Source organism: Mustelus asterias, chromosome 14 (assembly GCF_964213995.1).
Source record: "Mustelus asterias chromosome 14, sMusAst1.hap1.1, whole genome shotgun sequence".
Lineage (NCBI taxonomy): Eukaryota > Metazoa > Chordata > Chondrichthyes > Carcharhiniformes > Triakidae > Mustelus > Mustelus asterias.
The window spans coordinates 38,820,901-38,840,675 of record NC_135814.1 but is presented as its reverse complement, the minus strand read 5'-3'; the positions used below and the strand labels follow the sequence as shown (position 1 = coordinate 38,840,675).

At 42.1% G+C, this 19,775-nt stretch overlaps 1 protein-coding gene across 1 annotated transcript; it reads left to right on the top strand.

Moving 5' to 3' along the window:
• The first annotated feature begins 5,409 nt into the window (after positions 1 to 5,409).
• Positions 5,410 to 19,474, top strand: LOC144503601 (coiled-coil domain-containing protein 89). Its single transcript, XM_078228196.1, has 8 exons — positions 5,410 to 5,425; positions 7,113 to 7,371; positions 10,718 to 11,190; positions 14,351 to 14,481; positions 14,930 to 15,066; positions 15,884 to 15,960; positions 18,352 to 18,451; positions 19,300 to 19,474. The coding sequence occupies exons 2-8, from the start codon at positions 7,303 to 7,305 to the stop codon at positions 19,384 to 19,386; spliced, it is 1,074 nt and encodes a 357-aa protein (XP_078084322.1). The 5' UTR covers positions 5,410 to 5,425; positions 7,113 to 7,302; the 3' UTR covers positions 19,387 to 19,474.
• The last annotated feature ends 301 nt before the right edge of the window (positions 19,475 to 19,775 follow it).

Genomic DNA, 19,775 nt, shown 5'->3' with positions numbered 1-19,775 from the left:
GCGTGTCGGCCATTTCACAGGATTCACACATGCATCGGGAACGCATGCATGTCTCCCATGGCCGGAGAGCAGGCGCAGTCGGGACCATGCTGGAAACCGGTGGGAACACAGGTAAGTGATTTAAATCTGTTTTTAATCTTATTTAAATGTCATTATTGGGCCCGGCATGGAATTCTCCGGGCCCGATAGCATCTCCCACCCGGCCAGGAGTATTTCACTCCAGCAGGGTTTAGAGTAGCTCCCCATTTGCGGGGAACTAGCGGGAGACCCCGCCGGAGTGAAGGGGGGGGCAGACAGGGCCCTCCAGGGGCTTGGGTGGCAGGGGGTGGTGCCCTTTGGGCATGGGCTATGCCTAGGGGGCACCTTGGCACTGCCCGATGTCTGGCAGGGCTAAGAGGGGGTGGGGCCAAGAAGTGGGCCAGCTGGTGGCAGAGCCTAGGGGGCAGTGCCAAGGGGGCAGGACATAAGGGTGGGGCCTATAGTGGACAGGGCAAAGGGGCAGGGCCAGGAGGCGATTAGTGGGGGTGGGGTTCGCACTGCCACTCTGCAGACAGGATTGTTCGGGGCTGGAGGCAGGCCAGCGATCGGGGTAGGCTGGGGGTGTGGGGGTTGTGGCCTCCTTGGGGGTGTCTGCCTCCCAGGGGTGTCTGCCTCCGGGGGGTGTCAGTGGAGGGGGGGGGGTGGGGGGAGTCTGCCGGGAGGGGTGCAGGGGGGATCGTCACTGCTAGAGGGGCGGGGGAGGCTGGAGATTGCAGTGCTCCGGGATGGGAAAGTGGTGTCAGGGCTGGCCCGGGAATGCTTGTGCGGGCCGTGATCAGGCTGGGGCGGGGGGGGGGCGCTGGAGGGACAGCATTGCTGGTGAGGGGTGGGGGGCTGGAGGGACAGCATTGCTGGTGAGGGTCCTGGCCAGCAATCGAAAAGTGTGATTTGAATGAAACAGCAACGAAGACTCTGAAACTTGGGTGAATTATACTGAAGTCTTTTAGTAATTGGTTACTTTCACAGTAACATGTAGTAAGTATTTTTTAATGGAAACAATACCTATCACTGGAAATTATCCAATTCTCATATATTTATCTATATTAAGTATGAATCACTAATAATTATCCACTCTCTTTCTTAAAGGTAACTGTTTCATAAAACTGCTTCTAACTAGTATAAACCAATTGATGTTTGTATGAACTGTCAGCAGCTTTTGAATGTGCAATGCAAAGGTACAACAATATTTTGTTTATAGATATCAAATTGCTGCCAAAATGTACCACATGCCCTTTGTATCCCTTGTAATGATTGATTCACTACAGGTGAGCATCAATAATTTTCTAAATTGGGCAAAACTTTAGACATTGGTCATTGTTGTGGTATTTTCCAGTAGGAAAGTGATGGCAGAAGAAACTGATTTTCCAGGACATTTCATAGAAACATAGAAAAACTACAGCACAAAACAGGCCCTTCGGCCCCACAAGTTGTGCCGAACATATCCCTACCTTTTAGGCCTACTTATAACCCTCCATCCTATTAAGTCCCATGTACTCATCCAGAAGTCTCTTAAAAGACCCTATTGAGGTTGCCTCCACCACCACTGACGGCAGCCGATTCCACTCACCCACCACCCTCTGTGTGAAAAACTTCCCCCTAACATTTCCCCTGGACCTACCCCCCAGCACCTTAAACCTGTGCCCTCTCGTAGCAGCCATTTCCACGCTGGGAAAAAGCCTCTGAGAGTCCACCCGATCTATGCCTCTCAACATCTTATATACCTCTATTAGGTCTCCTCTCATCCTACATCTCTCCAAGGAGAAAAGACTGAGCTCCCTCAGCCTATCCTCATAAGGCATGCCACTCAATCCAGGCAACATCCTTGTGATTTGCAGACACCTGGGGTACCTGTCTAAACTAGACCTTAGGCCTCTTATTAATACTAAAGAGGGGCCAAATGCCCTTTTGAAAACACATCAGCAAAGCTAGATTACTCTGAACATCAGGAAACAGGCTTGTTCAGCTCAGATTTTGGTGGTGTGGTACATCCAAGGAAGCGGTCACCACCAATAAGTTAAGTAAAAAAGACATTTTAATTTCAATGTGTAGCTGGAAGGAGCCAGATGTGCATCCACATGGCCATGATCACCTCCTCTTTCTGGAGCATACTTGAGATAAACTGCCCAAAATACAAGCCATTTGATGGGTGATGTGCTTGTGGAGATGTGAGCAATGCAAGCAACTTACTCAGAATATTTGGATAAGGTTTGAGGCCCAAATTCAGGCTAGCCTCAGGCCTCTTGTCCTAGACATGTGTTAGCTATAAAGACAAGGAAAATATAAGTAAAGGTTTCCACCGCATTTCAGTAATTTCGTTTTGAAATGGCTTCTCCTGCTCTTTTAAGGAAAACGTGTGCATGTCTGTGCATATGACATATTCCTGCGAAGATTTGGAAGTGTCCGAGGCCCAACCACCTTCTGCTGCTTCATCAATGACCTCCCGTCCATCATAAGGTCAGAAGTAGGGATGTCTGTTGATGATTGCACAATGTTCAGCATCATTCACGACTCCTTAGACACAGAGGCAGTCAATGTCCAAATGCAGCCAGACCTGGACAATACCCAGGCTTGGGCTGAGAAGTGCCAAATAACGTTTGTGCCACACAAGCGCCAGGCAATGACCATCTCCAACAACAGAGAATCTAACCATTACCCCTTGACATTTAATGGCATTGACATCACTGAATCTCCCACCATCAACATCCTGAGGGTTACCATTAACCAGAATCTGAACTGGACTAGCCATATAAATACTGTGGCTACAAGAACAGGTCAGGGACCAGGAATCCTGTGTTGAGTAACTCCTGATTCCCTAAAGCCTCTCGACAATGTACAAAGCACAAATCAGGGGTGTGATGGCATATTCTCCCTTCGCCTGGATCAGTACAGCTCCAACAACGCTCAAGAAACATGACACCATCCTGGACAAAGCAGTGTGCTTGTTTGGCACCCCATCAACCAACATTCACTCCCTCCACCTCCAACACATGTGTACATTTACAAGAATTCACCAAGTCTCCTTATAGACCACCTTCCAAACCAACGACCACTACCATCTAGCAGGACAGGGACAGCAGATTCTTGGGTACACCACCATCTGCAAGTTCCCCTCCAAGTCACTCACCACCCCGACTTGGAAATATATCGCTTTTTCTTCACTTTCGCAGGGTCAAAATCCTGGAACTCCCTCCCTAACAGCCCTATGGGCATACCTACACCACATGGACTGTAGTGGTTCAAAAAGGCGTACACAAGTGAAGATATTTTGTCAGTTAAATGCAAAGGGTTAAGGCTTTCCACGTTTTTATTTGTTCCTCTCATACTAATTATAGTGGATTTTCCAGAATGCATTTCAGAAATTCAGTTGCAAATGTGGCACAAAACCTTTCATTTGGACTTACTGATCCCTGACATAGCTAATTATGTCTTTTACATCAAGAACCACTCATAGTTTTGGTTTATTGATGGAGTGTCACGGAGTTGTCTTCATGGTAACATGAGGGTCTTACAAAAAATAATCCAGAGTTCTTTGGAATTATTTTTTCTCTTCACTGCACAAGTAGTAATCTGGTAGAGTGGATCGCCTGCCCACTGAATACGCATCACTGCCATTTTTCTTTGCCTGCCAACAAAAAGTAAAATGCCTGAAATATATGTGACACCTATGAGCATCTGAAAAGAGAAAAGATTAGTTAATGTTTTGGATAAATAAGCTTTGTTCTTATTTGTAGGAGTTAAACTGTTTAGGTCAACTGACAATGCACCATCAGACACAAACTATATATCAGCCAGGTCACACACATTCTGTACTTCCATCTTCCTCCAAAAGCATGTGCAGGCATGTATATGAAGTTTTGATGTGGAGATGCCAGCGTTGGACTGGGGTAAGCACAGTAAGAAGTCTCACAACACCTGGTTAAAGTCCAACAGGTTTATTTGGCAGCACAAGCTTTTGGAGTCTCGCTCCTTCATCAGGTGAGTGAGGACTTGTGTTCACAAACAGGGCATATACAGACACAAACTCAATTTACAAGGTAATGGTTGAAATGCGAGTCTTTACAGGTAATCAAGTCTTAAAGGTGCAGACAATGTGAGTGGAGAGAGGGTCAAGCACAAGTTAAAGAGGTGTGTATTGTCTCCATGAAGTTTTGAACAGCATTTTGACAGGTGATTCATTCTGCATCTGTCTAGGCTTGCCTAGTGGTGCCCTGAATCTCGAAGGAGCTGGAGTGCCAATTATGCGTGGTCAGTATGACCTGAATGGCAAACAGAAGAAGTTTGATGACTTGAGATGGGATTCTTGCCAGTAGCCAACTTAAACAATGAAATAGAAATGAAACTCTTTCCAAAAAGTAAGAAGTACAAATTAATTAAAGATGTAATGTCACCCTGTTGGATAGTGGAAGTGGTGGGGGGTGTGCCTTGTACATTTCCACAAGAGTCAAAACTGAGCTACCCTAATATATCTAAATTACCTGGTTATGAAAACAATTGTAATTTGGTCACATTTGAAGATTCCATATTAGGGAGACCGTGGAATATTTTAATGAAAGGAAAATCGGTCAGGGCATATAATGTACAGTGATCTGAGATCTCTTGTTTCACATACAGACAAAAAACTCACTAAATTTTAGCAACATATCTTTGTGATAATTTGTTGCTATTTAGCCCTTGTCAAAAAGTTGGCATGGAACAACAGAATAAGAAGAAAAGATCATTCTTTTACAACTGTGGAGCTGTGGCCATGCATACTGCTTGTTCACCTGGCTTCTTTTCTTTACCTAAATACAACCAAAGAATGTAAGGTAAACTCTGCAGTGTAATCTCTTACTGGAAAAGTTATCATGCTCACACTGTTAACACTCAGGCCTACACCAGTATTTATCCTTTCCGTTGTACTATAATTGTGTCCAATGCTTCAGTTATATCTACCTTGGTTTCTTGTAGCAAATTAGGATGCAGTCCAGCTGGACCAGATGACTTAACAACTTTCAGCAATATTAATCTTTTTAGTACACTTTCTCTATCTAATAGCTTTTTTTATTCATGGGGCATCGGCATCTCTGGCTGGCCAGCATTTATTGCCCATCCTTTGTTGCCCGAGCGCAGTTGAGAGCCAATCACATTGCTGTGGCTCTGGAGTCGTGATGTGGAGATGCCGGCGTTGCACTGGGGTAAGCACAGTAAGAAGTCTCACAACACCAGGTTAAAATCCAACAGGTTTATTTGGTAGCACAAGCCCCAAGCTTTCGGAGCACTGCCCCTTCATCAGGTGAGTCACCTGATGAAGGGGCAGTGCTCCGAAAGCTTGTGGCTTGTGCTACCAAATAAACCTGTTGGACTTTAACCTGGTGTTGTGAGACTTCTTGCTCTGGAGTCGGACAGGGTAAGGACGGCAGATTTCCTTCCCTAAAGGACATTTGGGTTTTTCCGACAAGCGACAATGGTTTCATGGTGATCAGTAGATTCTTAATTCCAGATTTTTATTACTGAATTCAAATTCCACCATCTGCCGTGGCAGGATTCGAACCTGAGTCTCCAGAACATTAGCTGAGTTTCTGGATTAATAGTCTAGCGATAATACCCCATAGTGTCCCATTCATAACTTCCTTCTCTTCTTTTAGTGCAATCATCTCTTATTAAAGCAAAAATATGCACTGATTACCTAATACTGGTGGCATGGAATTTCCTTACTCCAATGTGTTAAGATGATCTCCACTGGTAATGTGAAAACAGAAATGTGCAGTAGGTTTGTGCTGGTCATGGAGGGAGTTAGCGACCGTCTACTGAAGAATTTGATGCTGGGCAGGCGAGGTGCTGAAAACAGCACAGTGAAGCAATAATGGATTCATGGGATGGCAAAGTGAAGGAATATACAATTAAGAATGACAAGCACATTATAGTAATATATGTTACCCTGCATGAATATAAGCAGAACAATGGCTTGGACTGATCGAGCCCAATGGCTTGTTTATGTGCTGTATGCGTTTGTAACGTAACTTTGTGTAACTTTTGTGAGACTGAAGCCACGTCCTCTGCATGGTGCTCAACAGTCCAGGTGCAACCTAACTAAAGAGCTGCGGAGGCGCCTCAGATCTAAACATTTATCATAAATTAATGAGGATGAAATAATGGCGATCAGAAATTAATGCAGAGTTAAAGGGTGGTTAAAGTTTGGAAAATTAGAGTTTCAAGAAGTTGAAATTGAAGAATGGAGGATAAGAGGACATCTAAACCATTATAATGATCAATTTTTGAGGTTTCATAGATATACGTGGCTGTGCTAGCAAGTTGTCTTGAGAATATTTTCAGTCAAAGAGAGATCAGTATTTTAGGGTGTTGGATACCATTTGGAAGGTCTTAATTAAGTCTTTGTAGTCTTAAGTAGGTTAACTGTATGTACTTAAAGGGTTGAAACAAGGAGCTTTTTCCATGCTTGCTTGTGCACATGACTCCGTGCAACACTGGACTGACCCCTAGGTGCCGGACATGTGTTCTCTTACATCATTGTGTGGGTGGCCAGCCCCACGTTAACCCTGTTCGCGCCAGACCCTTATACCACAGCTGAACAAAATTTACCACGCAAAATACAGCGAACATTTGAGATGGTTGTGCTGGGATTATTAATGTACTGGAAAATGAGTGTGATGGGACAAATGGGGCGAGATTTTGCGACCTCATTTGGGCGAGGCTTGTAAAATCCTGCTCAAGGCCAACTGAGAATTCTGTTCTGCAAGCCTCACCCGCCCTGGAATGCCATGGCCTTTTCTCATGCTGAACTTTCTCACATTCACTGTTTCCAACTGACAAGGTGCACTAGTGACATACACTGGTACGGAAGTGGCATTACCACGAGACACCATGGCATGGGCCTGAATGTAAAAATAACCCATATATTTTAAATGATAACAATGACCTTTAGGAACAATGAAGGCAATACAACATACTGCAGCAGAGGGGGACTGCGAAAGATTAAAAGTGTTCCAGAGACTGACCAGGGACTCAGCAACTGCCAAGTCTATATTTCTTGCCATTGTGAGAGCCGACAGAATTATTTTCATTTGTCCTGCCAGGAAACAGATTGAGAGAGTTTTGCAGGCGAGTAGGAAGGAGTTGGTGGTGTGGGAAGGTGGGTGGGAAGGGTTGCTCCCACTCTGGAGTTCTGGCACTCACCGAGCTGTTTGGACCAGCGGGCCGCCGTCCACGGTTGCTACGGACAACAGTGGCTAGCAGGGGGGAGGGAGGGGCGGAGGTGGAGGACCCATGGAGCGGCGGGAGGACCCGGCTAAAAGCGCCCGCGATTTCAAACAACTGGTACAGAACAGCAAGGAGGTAAGGCAGCCGAGGCCGCATCGTGATCTCGGTTAGTGTGTGTACCGTGTGGGGTGACACCAGGGAATGTGTCCACACTGAGAACTAAATAAATCACAAACCAACAGCACCCCAGGGAATGTGTTCATACTGATAACCAAACCAGATCACAAACCAACACCAGGCAATGTGTTCACACTGATAACTAAACCAGGTCACAAACCAACACCAGGGAATGTGTTCATACTGATAACCAAACCAGATCACAAACCAACACCAGGGAATGTGTTCATACTGATAACTAAACCAGATCACAAACCAACACCAGGGAATGTGTTCATACTGATAACTAAACCAGATCACAAACCAACACCAGGCAATGTGTTCATACTGATAACCAAACCAGATCACAAACCAACACCAGGCAATGTGTTCATACTGATAACTAAACCAGATCACAAACCAACACCAGGGAATGTGTTCATACTGATAACTAAACCAGATCACAAACCAACACCATGGAATGTGTTCACACTGATAACTAAACCAGATCACAAACCAACACCAGGCAATGTGTTCACACTAATAACTAAACCAGATCACAAACCAATACCGGGGAATGTGTTCACACTGAGAACTAAACCAGATCACAAACCAACACCAGGCAATGTGTTCACACAGAGAACTAAACGAGGTCACAAACTGAGATCTAAGTCGGATCACACTAGGCTACCTGAAGGAATGCTGCATTTATTTATTAGTGTAAAAAGTAGGCATACATTAACCCAAGCCAGGAATCGAATGCTGGTCCCTGGCGCTGTGAGGCAGCAGTGCTACTGTGCCACCGTGCCATCTACATTGCAGCAAGATGCCTTATTGTGGAATCAATCCAATAATCCCTCTCAGGGGAAAGATCAAGAAGGCAACATTACTGCTGGTGCTGGAATCTTTTTAAAGTTTATTTTATTAGTGCCATAGGTAGGCTTTCGTTAACACTGCAACAGGTGGCACAGTGGCAAGCACTGCTGCCCCACATCGCCAGGGACCCTGGTTCGATTCCCTGCTTGGGTCACTATTTGTGCGGAGTCTGGACGTTCTTCCCATGTCTGCATGGATTTCCTCCGGGTCCTCTGGTTTCCTCCCAAAGTCCGAAAGACGTGCTGGTTAGGTGCATTGGCCTTGCTAAATTCTCCCTGTGTACCCGAACAGGTGCCAGAGGGTGGCGACTCGGGGATTTTTACAGTAACTTCATTGCAGTGTTAATGTAAGCCTATTTGTGACACTAATAAATAAACTTAAACTTAAAACAATGAAGTTACTGTGCAAACCTCCTATGAAGCAAAAACAGAAATGCTGGAAAATCTCAGCAGGTCTGGCAGCAGCTGCAGAGAGAGAATAGAGCCAACATTTCGAGCCTGGGGACGGGTCATCCTGCCTCTAATCTCTCTACGGATGCTTGCCAGACCGGCTGAGATTTTCCAGCATTTTCTGTCAGGTAAAAGATCCACTGGTCTGATTGAAGAATTGGGGGAAAGTTCCGCAGATATAAATAGAAAATGCTGGAAATGCTCAGCAGGTCTGCCAGCTTCGGTGGAGAGGGAAACAAGGGTTATCTTCTTAGGTCAAGGACCTTGAATTGAAAATTGAGTTAACCTCTATTTCTCTCTCCACCGATGTCACCTGACCAGCTGAGTATTTCCAGCATTTAGGGTTGCCAGCCCTCCTAGATGAAATTGAAGATTAATATCCAGGACACTATCGTGTGCAATCCTGGGGAAAAAAATCATAGAATATTAATACATTAAATTTCTCTAAATTTTTCTCTTGACAAACTATTTTTAAAATTTTAAATGAGGGGAAAGTCTGTTTGGTTGATAGTCAAGCATCATCCAATTGTGTAATATGTATTTTTTGCTTTCCAATTGGTGTCGGAAGGCAGCATGTCCCAAGAATTGATGTGTTCAGTGACTAATGGCTGGAGTGTGGGGGTAATTCATGTGATGAAACCTCCAGAAGTTCATTTAATCACAGTTGGTAACCCTACCAGCATTTTTTGTTTTTATTTCAGATTTCCAGTATCTGCAGTATTTTGTGTTTGTTTTAATATGCTACAGTTGACTTGGTCAACATTAATTCCTCAAGTAACACCAAAAACTTTCCCCTGTTCATAGATTCTAGCTGTGCACAAATTTGTTGCCCTGTTTCCCACATTACAATAATTGCCAGTAAAGTACTTTTGGACATCGTGAAAGGCTCAATATGACTGTTCCTTTCTTCCCCCTGCCTCCATTGCAAACAGGGTTGGCCCAAAAACCAGCTGGCAGATCACATTGAAGTCAACCAAGTTCACTACAGAACTGGGCTGCAGATATCTCAGCATGTAGGGTCTTCCGGTTTATTGGGTATTTAGCACCTTTGAAACTACTCACTGTTTGCAATGTAAATGCTCCAAGACACTAAAACATACTTTCCATAATCTGGCAAAGTGAGGCTCTCTCTGCTAGAATAAAAATATTAAAAGTAATTTCATGCATGATTTATTTTCACATAAAAGGGATAAATCTTTTCAACAGAAGTTTCTCCCCTAGCCATCCTTATTATTTAATTCTAGGTGTGTCTCCTAACACCAGTTAAAAGACTTCAGTAACAACAACTTATATTTATGTAGTAATAAGTAAAGTAATAAAACGTACCAAGATAAGAACATTATAAAGCAAAATATGATGTCGAGCCACATAAAGAATTATCAGGTCTGATGACCAAAAGCTTGGTCAAAGAAGTAAGTTTTAAGGAGTATCTTAAAGGCAGAAAGCAAGTTGGAGAGCTGTAGTGGGGAGAATTCAGAGTTTACAGCCCAGGGAACTTAAAGTGCAGCCAACAATGGTGGAGTGATTAAAGTTGTAGATGCTCAAGAGGCCAGAATTAGATGAGTGTGAATATATTGGAGTGTTGTGGGACTGGAGAAGATTACAGAGATAAGGAGGGGTGGAACCATGGAGGCATTTGAAAAGAAAGTTGAGAACTTAAAAATCAAGATATTGTTTGAGCTGGAGACAATCTAGGTCAGTGAGCACATGGGTGACTGAGGAGCAGAACTTGGTGCAAGTGAGGATATGGGCTTCAGTGTTTTGGATTACATCAAATTTATGGAGGATACCAGCCTGGGGCACATTGGAATAGTTAAGGACAGAGATAATAAAAGCATCAAAGATCATCCCTGGACTGAACTTGAACTCAGATCTCAAAAGGGTATCTTTTAGCCATAATTAGGTAGCATATGATCAGCAGGACTATTGTAACAGCATATAAAATTAACAAAATGCTATTGATGAAATATGAAACATTTGGATAATTTTGTATTGTTTAGGAAATTGATGCAGTGCAAATTACCTTAGAGAAACTACGTGGTCTCTCCCAAGATGACAAAACAGAAAATGCCTTATTACGATCCAGAATAGATGAACAGTCGCAGCTCATCTGCATCCTGAAACAACGAGCAGATGAATCCTTATTGCGTTGCCAAACTTTGGAGACAATTAACACTGAGCTGGAGAACCAGCACAAGGCCCTCAAGCAACAATTAGAGGGCCAAGTAAAGCAGTCAGCTCAACTAGAGGAGCGATTCATGGACCTAGCATTCAACCACCAAGAAATTATCAAATTCAAGGATGAGTACAAGAGTCAGAATGAAGAGCTCAGAAAGGAAAACGAAAAACTCCAGAGAGAGAATGAAAGTATTTTCTGTAAAGCCCTGGAACAGAAGGATGACAAAATATTCAAGCTCTCCAATGAGTTGGGAAAATGTTTAAAGCAGTGCAAGGCACTGGAACAGGAATGCAAGTAAGCAATATGGATGATGATTTCAGAATATGAAATGTGTTAATAATTTAGCAAAACACAAATATTTAATCTGTTGTTATAACATTTTTAAAGTGAAGTTGTACCACAGTGTATCATGATTTAATCTGAATATGACCGGCACCAATTTGCAGAGCCAGGACATATGGTGCACTCACCTGTACCATTGTCTTAAACTGCACAGTGTTCATGATGGATGCTCATTATCATAACTCAAGTGTGCAACCAATGTAACTTGCACTATTTATTAGCTGCACTCATTGTTTAAGAGGGACAAATATAGGACATTTCTGATGCCTTTTAATGGCAATCAGTTCCTCTTAAGGTGAACTCTTGCAGGCAGAAAGGACTTGTAAATTTACTATTGGCAGCAGAAAGCACCAAGAGATCACCATGGTCCTGCCGTGCTGTGTTGAAGGTCCTGGTGCAGGTAATGGACAGGAGGAGGAAGATACCTTTTCACCCAAGCTCAGAAACCTTCCAGGCAACAACTCTGCAATCAGAGATTTCAAGGTACGAAAACTGCTCTCTCGCTCTGTTTCCATCAACATCGTCGCCACTCACAATATGCCCTTCTCCCACCTTACTTGCTTACAATCACCACACCTCCTCATTCCTATTCCTTTTCTCACCACTATTGTGAATCTCACTTCCTCACAAGGTACAAACTGCTTACAATTCATTATGCTCTAATAGTCTTGTGAGAGTGTGTCTGTCACTTACACAAGAAAGCTTTTAAAAATTTTGAATCGGAAGCTGTCACCAGAAGAGACCTAGTCCATATGTAATCCTCCTCCCCCACCCCCATGGAAAATGTGCTGACTATCACAGGGAGAGAATCGTGGCAATGACCAACACTCCTGGAGGAGATGTTATGCAGGGTTATTTCACACATTGGCCAGGATTTTCTGCACCCGCCCACAATGGTATCATGCTGGGCAGGAGTGAAAACTATTGCGAGATGAAAAACATCAGTTTTACATCGGCGGGAAAACAGTGTCCTATCGTCCGCTCCAGATTTCAATAGAGGAATGTGTTTCCCGGTGCGCAATGTCAGCAAGATCATTTGCATACCTTTAAATGTTATGAATACTTATTTTAAAGCCTGCTTGCCGGTATCATCTCCCCATCCTGGATGAAAAGATAACATCGGCATCTAATTCAGCCAACGTGTTTCACAACAGTATATAAACAGTCTGCACTTTGCTTGCTACTTTGAGGGTTATTTATCTACTTTTCATTATTCAACGCTCATGGCACCTTGATTGTGCACCAGGCTTCACAGGCAGCACCACCTCACTCTTAGAGGGTTATCCCAGGCAAGGCTCTACCGACCAGACCAGCTGTAAGGCTGGAAGGGCCAGAGGGCAAGGCCTTCATTGGGGTAGGGGTGGAAGTTGTCAAAGATTGTGGAAGGGACTAGGGGGCAAGGCCTCCACTGGAAAAGGAAAACTCTCCGATGGTTGGGTCATAAATGACACAAAGGAAGATGCTTGTGGTTGTTGGAGGTTGATCATCTTAGCTCCAAGAAATTTGCAGGAATTCCTCAGGGTAGTTCTCTGGGCCCAACCATCTTGAGCTGCTTCATCAATGACCTTCCTTGCATCATGGAGTCAGAAATGGGGATATTCGCTGATGATTGCACAATGTTCAGTCTCATTCACGACTCATCGCATTTTAAAGTAGTCCATGTCCAAATGTAGCAGGACCTGGACAATATACAGGCTTGGACTGATAAGTGGCAAGCAACATTTGCACCATACAAGTGCCAGGCAATGCCATCTCCAACAGGAGAGATTGTAACCATTACCCCTTCAAATTCAATGCCATTACCATTGCTGAATCTTCCACTATCAACATTCTGGAGGTTACGATTGACCAGAAACTGAACTGGACTAGCCATATAAATACAATGGCTACAAGAGCAGATCTGGCTCACCATAACCTGTCAACAATATACAAGGCACACATTAGGAGTGTAATGGAATACTCTCCACTTGCCTGGATGAGTGCAGCTCCAACAACACTCGAAGCTTGACACCATGCTGGACAAAGCAGCTCACTTGATTGGCACTCCATCCACAAACATTCAGTCCCTCCCTCACTGATGCACAGTGGCAGCAGTGTGTACCATCTATAAGATGCACTCCAGGAACTCAACAAGGTTCCTGAGACAGCACCTTCCAAACCCCCAACCTCTACCACCATATGCACAAGAGTAGCACGTGCAGGCAAACACCAGCACCTGGAAGTTGATACTTCCCATCCTGACTTGGAAATATATCACCTTTCCTTCACTGTCGCTGTCAAAATCCTGGAACTCCCTCCATGACTTTTAGGGGGCGTCTTGACAAATACATGAATAGAATGGAAATAGAGAGATATATATATGGTCCCCGGAAGGGTAGGAGGTTTAAGTTCAGACGGGCAGCATGATCGGTGCAGGCTTGGAGGCCAAAGGGCCTGTTCCTGTGCTGTAATTTTTTTGTTCTTTGTTCTAATAGCACTGTGGGTGTACCTACACCATATGGACTGCAGCGGTTCATGAAGGGAGCTCCTCGCCACCTTCTCAAAGGCATTTAGGGATGGGCAATAAATGCTGGCCTAGCCAATAATGCCCACATCCTATGCACAAATAAAAAGATGTAGAACAGTTTACCAATATGAGTTTCAAGCCGTTGTCAATACATAGATTCATGATTATCGTAGCTGAATGAATGCCCTTGATGGTTTTCTCCTGCCTGAAAAGATTATTATTACCGGCATGGCGGCACAGTGGTTAGCATTGCTGTCTCACAGCGCCAGAGACCCAAGTTCAATTCCGACCTTGGACCTTGTGTGGAGTTTGCAGATTCTCCCAGTGTCTGCGTGGGTTTCCTCCTGGCACTCCGGTTTCCTCCCACAGTCCAAAGATGTGTGGGTTAGGCGGATTAGCCATGGCAAATTGCTCCTTAGTATCAGGGGGATTAACAGGGTGAATACGTGGGGCTACAGTGATAAGACCTGGGTGGGATAGTTGTCGGTGCAGGCTCGATGGGCTGAACGGCCTCCTTCTGCACTGTAGGGATTCTGTGAATTCTGGTTATGTTTTTGGCTAGTTCACTGAAAGCTATTGACTGTATTTGTTGCTCCAATATTTCAGTCAAGTAACACAGAATTCACAGAGAAAAGAACGTGAGTTTTTAGAGAAGCAAACAGCCACAGGGAAGTTTCATCTGAATGAAGTTCAATCACTAAGGGCAAAGCTGAAAGAATCAGAAGATCGTTGTAATGGTACGTGTTCAAAGACATAAACAATGGGAGTGTTATAAATAATTCCAATTTACCAAAGTAAGTTTGAGTGGAACACAATGACAGAGATATTTATAGAACATTGAAGAAATTAATTAAATGGTAGTAAACGTCTCATGTGACCTTGTATTTGCCACATGTTCCTTAATATTAAAACCATCTGAATAGCTTTTGTGAGCAATGCTCATACACCATTATAACTTTGGATAACCACCTAAAATAATATTATTCATACAGTTTTATGTTGAATTGAACAAATAGTTTTAATATTGCTGTTATTGTCAAAACAGACTGTTTCTTATACTTTGTCATTGGGACTACACAGTTAGAAACAGTATACTGGCAGTTGCTAACTACATATCAAGGTGAAAATGTGACTTGATAGATTGACAAGTACCCTTTCTAAATCTGACACCTGGAATATTTTAAGTGACTGAACAGAGGCAGAAAGAATCAGCAGAAACCAAAAATCGTCAAGAAACGGAACTCCAACACAAATTGAATGAGCTATCCCAAGAGAAGGAAGAACTTCTGAAACTTTCCATGCAGCGAGGGAAAGTTATACAGGTTGGTTTAGTTGGAATATACAAAAGAAATTCAAATTAAGTACAGAAAAAAATGACATATATAATAACAGTTCTGAGTCAAATCCTTGTATATGATAAACAGCTTAAACTGTTTAAAATTAAAAACTAAATATGCAATTATTTATGTGCTGTCCTGTAGATTTGCCCTTGTGGAGGACGCACTTTTTAATAAGATGGTCCTATCAAACTTTGCAACTCTCCTTTCCATGCTCAAAGTTATAAGCTGGTGAATCAGCAACAGAAAATGTCTTCCTACTGTCCTTTTGTTCCAGTTAACCGGAGTTTTTTTCTGTCTCAACACTCTTCATCAAGGTATCCCTACCTCTTCACAACTGCATTGCTTATTTTACTCTCTTGTGATCCCCTGGGCAAGCTTTCTTTCCCATTCATAGGCATCACAATAGGATATCTCATTTTCTCTCTCTCTTGAATTCCATCATCTGGGTGCCCAAGGTGATTTCTTTCCTACTTCCTTTCATCTCAACAAATTATTTTTTTCCTCCTCCTGCCAAAAAGGCATTTTATTTTTACTTTTTCCCTATTTCCTGGGCATTCTGCAGTTCACTCATCAGAGATGAAATTCGGCTCATGTACATAGTTTTGGTCACATAATAGCTCTGAAATCTTTTCTAGCTGAGCCCCACCATTTCAGATGTTCTTGGCCTCGGATATGAAATTATGTGCAGTTTGGAAGAGGTTCTTGCTGATCTGGAGAGATATGTGGATACAACATGGAGCTTTTACTTATCATTAGTAGAACTCTAATTTCTGCATTATTGTGACTTTTTGAAATATAGGAGAAACAAAAGGATATTCAGCAACTTGAGGAGAAATTAAAGATAACAGAGAAAGCAAAAAAAGATGCAGAAGAAAGGTAAGGAGACAGAAATAAAATATTTAGTGCGAGACCTAACATTGATTGATTTCTAAAATATTCAAGCAATTTTACACAGATTTACAGACTTTCAATTTAGTCATACCTGTATGTATGCATTCGTAGAAGCATGCACTGATAAATCAGTTGGTATTATGTATCTATCAATATGCAACAATACAGACTTAATGACATTTCCACTTAATCTTCCAAGGAGAACAACCCCAGCTTTTCCAGTCTCTTCACATAACTGAAGACCCTCACCTTGCATACCATCCTAGGAAATCTCCCCTGCACCTAAGGCCTTGACACCATTCCGAAATTGTGGTATCCAGAATTTAAACATAATACTTCAGCTGAGAGGAAAACAGTGTTTTATTAAAGTCCCATTTTTCAATTTTGCTATCAATTCTTTTATGTGGCACCTAATGAAACGCAATTTTAAAGTCTATCTACACATCATCAACCACGCTACGCTCACCAATCCTCTTTGTTCATTCATCAAACTTCCCCACCCCCTCCACATATTCCCCCCTCCTCCCAAAACCCCATGGCCACCTAAATGCCACCCCCCACTCTCCTCCATACCCACTCACCCACTACCAACTATGTTCAGGACTCTTGAGCCTTATAATAAAATTGGCACTTGTTCAGATTCATAGAACACTCAAAATAAGATAACAGTCTTTCAAAAACGGCTTTTAAAATCCATAATCTGATTAAGTGATCATAAAGCTGCCAAAATAAAGAAAGTCACTCAAAAATTATAATCCTATTAAGTGGTCAAGAAACTGTCAATTTGCCACTTTCAGCAATTGGGGCAGAAATCCTGGAATTGAGTGTCACCTGCCATTTTTAAAGCCCACCAAAGCAAGTTGGCACAGAGTCAGGAGGGGAACACGAGGCTCATAAAATCTATTTTTCATTCCACAGATGCCATGTGACCTGCTGATATTTCCAGCATTTTCTATATTTTTTTTCAGATTATCAGCATCTGCATTATTTTGCTCTTGCATTAGTTCTGAAACAGTTGTCCTACATTAAGTGTTTTGGAGAAAGTACTCAATTTGGCCATATTGGGGCAGTACCACTTGACTGAATCCTGTCTACAAACTGCTGGAAGATTTCCCCTATGCACACATTCTTTTAGAGATTGTCACATATTCCATCTTTTCCGACATATCTAAAAAGTCAATTTATTTTCATAGAAATAGAATCATAGAAACCCTACAGTGCAGAAAGAGGCCACTCGGCCCATCGAATCTGCACCGACCACAATCCCCACCCAGGCTCTGCCCTCATATTCACCTGCTAATCCCTCTAACCTACGCATCTCAGGACACTAAGGGACAATTTTAGCATGGCCAATCAACCTAACCCGCACATCTTTGGACTGTGGGAGGAAACCGGAGCACCCGGAGGAAACCCACGCAAACACGAGGAGAATGTGCAAACTCCACACAGACAGTGACCCGAGCCGGGAATCGAACCCAGGACCCTGGAGCTGTGAAGCAGCAGTGCTAACCGCTGTGCTACTGTGCCACCCATTTTCAAACTTTCGGATAAACTAAAGAGAATTCAACTTGAGAAATTAAGGTGAAGAGAAAAACCAAGGATGAAAAAGTTAAGAAAAGAACTGGAAAAGAAAACCTGTTAATTGTGAAGTCCAACAATGGATTAATTAAAGATTTTTAGAATTTAATATTTTTATTGCCAATTTTTATTCTAATACAATACTTCCCATTTGCTTTGAATAAAATTAAAGCAAAATAAGAAACTTGAAGAGGTTAATGACTATGCCTGCAATTACTAACATTATGTGGAGATGCCGGTGTTGGACTGGGGTAAACACAGTAAGGAGTCTAACAACACCAGGTTAAAGTCCAACAGGTTTATTTGGTAGCAAACGCCACTAGCTTTTGGAGCGCTGCTCCTTCATCAGGTGAATGGGCAGCACTCCGAAAGCTAGTGGCGTTTATTACTAACATTAAACATACTTGCTATGAATATACATCATTTTCAGAATGCGTGTTCGCTGAATCTCATCACCAATTGTAGAATTTCCACAAACTGATTAAGCTCGACAACAAGGCAAGCAAAAACCTAAGGGTTTCTGTCCCCTCTTTTGTCTAAAGATACTATTCAGCTTGGTGAATAAGGAATTAGAAGAAAATAGAAACATTGACAAAGTAAAATTCAAATGTTAAGCATAGAAAGAAAATCACATGCAATTATTTTAGTAGCAGTTGCTCATTCATCACACAATTGCATGTATAAAAATCTATTGAGCTTTATCATGAGACTTCTTTGAATGACTGCTTTCAGATCGTTTGGGTAGAAATAGTTGTATTTCTATTAAACAATTCATTCAATAGGTCCTTTATATTTCAGATTTCAATATGAATCTGCAGTGGTAAATGCAAATGTCAAAGTCAAGGAGTTACAGCAGCAGTATCACAAATCTCAACAGGGTTATGCTGACTTGGAAAGGGTAAAGTAAATTCTGGCTATAAATCTAATTAATCCTTCCTCTTATTTTTATTACTTGTGCGATTGTATATTGTACATTATTCTTGAAAGATTTGAACTTGCTGCTCAGAGATGTATGAATATCACTCAGACTAATCTCTAAGAGGTACACAAGAGTAACTAATCTACTATTTAAAACAGAAATGTGTCTGTCCTTAATTTCTAATATATCACCCAAGCTGTAAGTCATTCAGAATGGCATAAAGGTTTTGAATGAATTGAAAATGCTTTCATGCAAGTAACATCACCCTGTATGATACTGTTCCTTTCAGCTATCCCTTCTCATTCCTCAGCAGGCAAGAAAACCGTTAGCCAGAGATTTGCAAGACAGTCCTGACTCATTCCTTAGACATTTTGCCTGCCTCAGCAATTCTGCATCTCTGTTCTATCTCAGGTCTAAATCAGTACTGAGTAGTAACAGATTACACAACACAGTGTCTAATGCATCCAGTTTAGAAAGTCACAACGTCTACAATATGTGCTATGGGTGAAGTTAAACAGGTTAAAGCCATCTCTACTGATTGTGGTCTCATAAATCCACTGCAGGAACATAAGTTTGGTTACGGAGATGAGAATCCTGCATCTTTTCACTCTTTTGACAAAACCTAGGATGTAGGTGTGAATGTGCTGAAATCTGGAATGAAGAAAGAACTCTAGATTTACTGCCTATTTAAATGTTTCTCATTATGATCTATTGTACACATTTTCATTACATGCTGCAAGACTATCTATGCTATCCCTGTCTAAATGTAAGCAGCCTATTACAAAATTTCTCAAAAATTATTTGCTAACCTCTTGTTTCATTAATAGGAATTTGAAGCTTTCAAAAAACACAGCAATGACCTGCTAACAAAAGAGAAGGAATTGAATGCCAAATTACGTCATCTGATTGACTAATGCCAGATTTAACCATTAATGTATTTTACTTACTTTGTATTTTGCAATAGATTGATCCTCGGTTGCAAATAAAAGGATCATTTTAATGAACAACTTTTGAAATAGTTTATCTTCTCCATGCAGTTATCGATGGCAGGTGAAATAATTTTTGTGGTAAGCTTCTGTTTTTCCTATACTTGTGCTGAAATTGATCTTATTCTGGTTTCCCTTCTTTGACGAAGAAAACCATTCATAGAACAGAAAAACTAAACATGAAAAATACATTCCAAGGTCAGAAAGCCTTCATCAAAATTTAAAACAAGTCTATAAGCAAAGTTAAAATTTCAGAAAAAACTACAGTGCTACTAATGATGCAGTGAGTGTTTAATTTTTTTCAGTTGGAAAGCAAG